Source organism: Scardinius erythrophthalmus, assembly GCF_964197995.2.
Source record: "Scardinius erythrophthalmus genome assembly, chromosome: 9".
NCBI lineage: Eukaryota > Metazoa > Chordata > Actinopteri > Cypriniformes > Leuciscidae > Scardinius > Scardinius erythrophthalmus.
Window position 1 is genome coordinate 41,947,526 of NC_138229.1, and position 6,035 is coordinate 41,953,560.

Here is a 6,035-nt window from a genome sequence, read left to right on the forward strand (position 1 = left end):
GCAGTATCAACGCCTCCCATATGGTCTAGCGGTTAGGATTCCTGGTTTTCATCCAGGCTGCTACTCAATAGTCGAATAATCATCAATAATAATTTTTAGTAATTCATAGTCTTAGAGGCCTACACGAACTGCAGAAACAAGCAGAATGTGTGAAAACTCAGTTTCAGTACCAAATCATTTTCACAAATACAATTATATTGAATTCAGAAAATTTCACTATGGAATACTTTATCTATCATAATTTCAATTTAGTACGTCATCATTTCAACTTTTCATCTCATAATTATGACGCATAGTCATAATTTCAACTTTTTAAGTCATCATTTCGACTTTTTGTCAATTACGCCTTTTTAATGTTTTAAAGTCATAATTTGGTTGTTGACTATAGTAGTGTTGCACCTGCATGCCCACTAACTCGCTTGTGAGAGTCAGAGTGTGTAAAGTAAACTCTCATTAGTGTTAGTAGAGTATTAGTGGACTGGTAGGGTTAGAATAAGTAATATTAGAATAAAATATCTGTTGGTGGGCATCGCGATAAAGAGTTAGCAGATATTAAGCACATATTAAAATTAACATTTTTCAACCGAGCGAGTCTGCGCATGAGAGGCCTTCTTCAACTTTTTAATTCAGAATTACAATGACGCCTTTTTAATGTAATGCTTAAAATGTTTTTTAGTCATAATTTGGTTGTTGACTATAGTAGTGTTGATGATGAAACGTGCTAGTGCTTTTTGTACCTCTCTGGTATTATAGTGTTTCAAGATGGCGGAACGACACGGAAGCCTCCTTGGACTTACCCGCCCCATGTAAATAACAGATAAGAAATGATCTGATTTTAAGAAAGATCATTTTACACCCATGAGGACATATTTATGAATAAAGATGATGATTTTAGCTAATAAAATACCATTTTTCAATCTACACATGAGAGACCTTCAGAAGTCTGAACTTCAGGGGTAGGCCCGTTGGCGAAAACACTGCATGTGTAAGGTAGTTTTCCAGATTTTCACCCAAAATCAAATACTGTATGACACTTTTCAAAGTTAGAATAACCTGTTGTGTTCTGACACAAGGCCATTAACCGGTTCTTTTTGTTTTATAAATGTACTTTGCTTATTTCTAAATATCAACCTGATAAATATGAATTCACGATTAAACAAGATCATTTTTAAGAAAAAACATTTTTAAGAAAAATACAACTAAACCATGATAATGTTTAGTTTAGATGTGGATGATTAAGTTTCAGGCGTAGTGCAACCAGATTTCTCTAACATCTCACTCACAACGCAAAACGTTGTAAATAAACATTTTCAAACTGTAATTTTATTTTATTGATTATGGTGATTTAAAGTTTTTGTTATTAACTAATACCTTTATCTTTTAACTAACATCTAACCCCAAATAAACAGATAATGGAATGTTCACAATCTACATTGTTAGATATTCTCCTATGTATCTAAGTAGTTGTGCTTAAATCTTTGGCTGTATTTTGTCACACTGTAGTGATGCAAAGTTCCAGACTTTGGTAAAACCTGCAGGTAAAATTCCACAAAAGTAAATTCTAATTCTTCATCATCATGAGCCATTTAAAACAAATACAGGAAAGCCACTATAGTGATCCGTTTTAGCTTTTGAATGTCTGTCATTGACATCTTGTTTCTTTTTGTACAGTTTGCAAAAAGTACATAGACTGTGGTCAAACATGTTAGGAATGTATCCTATACATTAGAGGTCCTTCTACACGATAGGCCTTTAACCGGTTCTTTTTTGTTTTATAAAAAAAAGAAAACAAAAAATATGACTAAAAAAAATGACTAAATCTTTCTGCTATGCCTACGAAACATCGACGTAAAAGATGAGTATGGCTGTTTTTCTGTTACCTATTACGCTATAACTCGTCTAACTATTACACTTATTTTGTGTGTGTGTCGCTAAACAACGGTTAAGCTAATGAATTACGGTTGATACGTGGTATTTTTATGTGAATTGATTCATTTTTTTATTCCGACCACACTTTGACACCATTGTTTTATTCGGCAGAATGCCGAAATGATTTAATCTATCGTCAATTTCAATGGTTAGATAAATCATCTAACTATTATATCTTACAATCAACAGTTATATGTGAAACAAGCACAGTCGCATTAGAGTCAGATTCTTGTTTATTTTGAACATTGTTATTGAACCGTTTTTCAATATTATTGAAAATAAATGTTAAATAAAAGCGCTATTGTTCTCGGCCTCATCAAAGTTCACATAGTTTTCACAGGAGCGTACCGTTTTTGAACAAGACTTTGTTTAAAAGATTTTGTTTGCATTTCTTCTGAAACACCCTGTTTTGAAATTGTTTAACATCGCTAGCGTAACACTTACCGTACTGCCGGTTGTGATTGTATGGCGTTTTCTTTATCTCTTTATCTCTTTATATATCTCTTTGTTCATATACGACGGTATTCGCATGAATTGGCTTGAATTGTATCTTGATTTGATACGAGAGACATTTATTATATTATATTATTATACCATAAATAGCGCTAGAATGTATATTTTAATATTTTAATCTCTGGTTCTATGTTTTTAAAGACAAGGACGCCTCTTTCTATAAGCGACCCTCAAAATCTGTGCATACAACAAAATTACTTTTGTTTGAAGAAAAACTCAGCGGGTGCTTGATCACTATTGAATCTATTAAACACCCCTGAATTCGGTAATGTTATCACATTTTAATTTCAACTAACTTACTTTTCAAATAACATCTTGTTGGTCAAATTAACTTAAAGCCTGCGCAAAATTATTCTTAAAAAACATTAACTTAAAGCATGCACATCCTAACTACTTTCTAAATGTTTGTAAATCCAAAAACTGTTGTCACTGGATTGTTTTTATGCATCAAGTTAAATGTAAATTTGCAAATCCAAATGATAGGAAAACTTTATGATAGGAAAGTACGGACGGCGTCTTTGACCAATCCTCTACATATGGGGCACTTGCGCAGAGAAGGCGCACATTCTTTGCACACAACTAGGTGACCACAGGGGATGAAGACAATGTTTACTTCCTTATCCATGCAAACTTTGCATGTGCGCTCCTCTTGAAGTCTTCTTAACTGTTCCTCCATAGGCAAGTCTGAAAGATCTTGACTCGGGGATGCAGCTTCATTTGTCTGGGCCGTCAGGCCACACTCAAATTCCATCTTCAAAGCAGGATTGTTCTCTTGTTCTCTCACAAATTCTCTCGAGTCACTGTCTCCATGAGTCAATAGCCGCTCAAATAGTCTTGGAAATCTTGCTTGAATCTGATGAACAAACTCTTGGCCCTTTTCTTGCAGCAGGTATTGACATCTTGGAAACCACTTGGCATGTTCTACCCATGGATCATCACCAGACTCCCAACATCTGAGTCCACCATCGCATGAAAAGCACTTCACGTCATCATTACGACCAACATAGTAAAAACCAGCCTTAGCCAATTGGTCTGGTCGAACAGTTATTCTTGAGGGCCAGTAGACAAATGTGAGCGACCTTTCTTCACACCGTTGCATTGCCGATGCATTGAAAAGGCTAGATAAAGGTACATTATCTGCACGGTCACCTCGAATGAAGGGGCAGTTGGGGTAATGTCTCTGGTGCTCTGATACTGCACGATCTCCCGGTTCCCAGTTGCTAAGCTGGCCTCCACAACTGAAGCAAGCCACTCTGTCGCCCTGACCAAGGTAGTAGAAACCACTTTTGGCAAGCTCGGCCGGACTTACTGGTGCAAGAGTCCAATTCTGAAAGGTGTCAAGGCGTTCCTGTTCCCGACGCATGCCAGGATTGTGACAAGCCGGAGGTTGCTGGTGAGACATATCCATGTTTAAGTAAACTCCTCCGTTTGGCCTGAAACGGATGTCGCAGGGGTGGAAAGCTCTCAGTTGCGAAGCGGGGAAAAGGGTGAAGACATAAAAATGGGACCACAGGGCGTGTCCACTCAAGCCCTTCTCTCTGCCGGACTAGTGTCTAGTCATCCATGGCAGAACGCATCATCTTATTAAAAAATGTAATGAGAACAAGAACAACACCACAAAATGTCCTTTCTTCTGTACACGGCGGGCAAAACAGTTGTATCATTTGATACAACTGTATTGCCGCCTCGGGAATATGGTAATTAAAATGCAGAAAACAAATATTGAAATATTCTAAATATTATGAGCTCAGACATTTTTTAACCAGAATTATTTATTTCAACATTATACTTTCATACATTGAAGTAGTGAAGAAATTTGAGTGAAAGACATTTACAGATGGTCTAACCAGAATAAAAAATATCCGCAGGCTATCATGTCTTGCTCCAGGCTATAGTTGACCAGACTTTCAACTAATTCACCAACGTCAGTTTTTGCATTTTTTGACACCAGTGACACACAGAGATCCGTTACAAAAGTCCATATAGCGAGTATTTCGATGATTTGGAATTCGTCACTACATTCACGCAACACATCCAGAACTTTTCTGAGGATTACGCCGATCGGCTCTTTGCCGTTAAAAAACATGGGTGTTACATCAGGCCATGACTTTATCAAGCCTCTTACGTCATCCATTTCATTTTTGAGATTTGTCACACGTTTGGTATCCTGCGCACAATCTTTTTTCATATCACGCGCAGCGTCGATGATCCTGTGCATCAAGCCAACCATTTGGCCTCTAAAATAATCTTTAAACATAGAGTCCAGCATATCTCTTAAACGACACTCTTTGCCCGTGGCACACTCACACACTGGAGGATAATTGTACCCCGTATCGCCAGAACTCAACGGGGAGTCGCTCTCCTTTAGGTTTTGCGTCGCCATTTTTTCAGCTTTTCGAAGAGTCTAATGAATCTCCTGCAATGTTCCTGGAATCTCCCTTGCGGTACAATCGTGCCTTGTGTGTTAATGCGCAGAAGTTTGTGGGTCAGAAGTTTGCGTCAGGTTCAGGACTTTCAACTTTTGTTGCAGTGGCGCAGCAGTCCGAGGCTAGTAGAGCTAGAGTAGAGCGTGTAATGTCGTGAAATATTTATCAGGCTGGGGTCCACCCACCCTGTTGTGTAGAATGTATGGAGGTTGGCCTCAGGAAAGCCATAAATAACTAGTTCCTGCATAACCAACAAGTCCTACATGTCGCCAGATAGAAGTTTGAATCGTTCGAGTCATACACACAAGTGCAGCGATGGAGCGCGTGAACACGAGCAGTGTGAGAGGATTCCTGAGATCTTGCGACGATCTGACTGAGAAGATTCGCTGTTTAATACAGAAGAAACTCATCAAGAAGTACTTGAGCAGGTATAAAAACCTATTTTATTTGTGGATTAAAGAATAGAATAAAGAATAGCCATTTCTATAATAAAAGTATTTCTCTCACTATGGACAACCAATCCCATGCATGCCAAACTATCATTTGGTATAACTAATCATTATCAACATATATTTTTTTGATAAAAAGAGTTCCAAAAGAGGTTTTGACCCGCTAAGTGCTCCAAAGTTCACTTTGTCCACACAAAAAAAAGGAACTTAGTCTTAATTTAACGAAGGCTATGGATGTTAGGTAAATACGTTTATTAAATTATACACATTCATTCATGTACACATGTTATGTGTTTCTTCTCCTTTCACATTAAATCACAATTTAGAAAAAAAGAAATTAGAAACAAATTGATTATTTTTGTAGTTGTTTAACATTTCTCAAAACATTTGTCAAATATGAAATGTTTAGTTTAGCTACTTGCACCTTATCTCGCACTTTGACCGTTATCAGCTATTATCAGATACTATTGTCCTAACATAGACTATTGTTTTAACTCTGGTTTAACCTGCTGTTCACCGGCCATCATGTGCTCTAACACCTGCAGCATCAGCCGGTTCATTGACTTTGAACTGGTGTATGAATGTGTTTATTTTATGTTAACTTTATTTTTGCTGTACATACATTTGATTCTTCTAACTGCTTGTCTTTGGTTAATACAGCTGGAGAAGAACAACAGGGAGGTTGGAAGATACAGTAGAGGAACTACAGAATAAATAT

General features: G+C 37.2%; 1 protein-coding gene across 1 annotated transcript; it reads right to left on the reverse strand.

Moving 5' to 3' along the window:
- Positions 1–2,932: 2,932 nt before the first annotated feature.
- On the reverse strand, positions 2,933–3,850 carry LOC308695653 (putative inhibitor of apoptosis; the record flags this gene model as incomplete). Its single annotated transcript, XM_081373833.1, has 1 exon — positions 2,933–3,850. One exon carries the CDS (start codon positions 3,848–3,850, stop codon positions 2,933–2,935), a length of 918 nt encoding a protein of 305 aa, XP_081229959.1.
- Between the last annotated feature and the right edge of the window lie 2,185 nt (positions 3,851–6,035).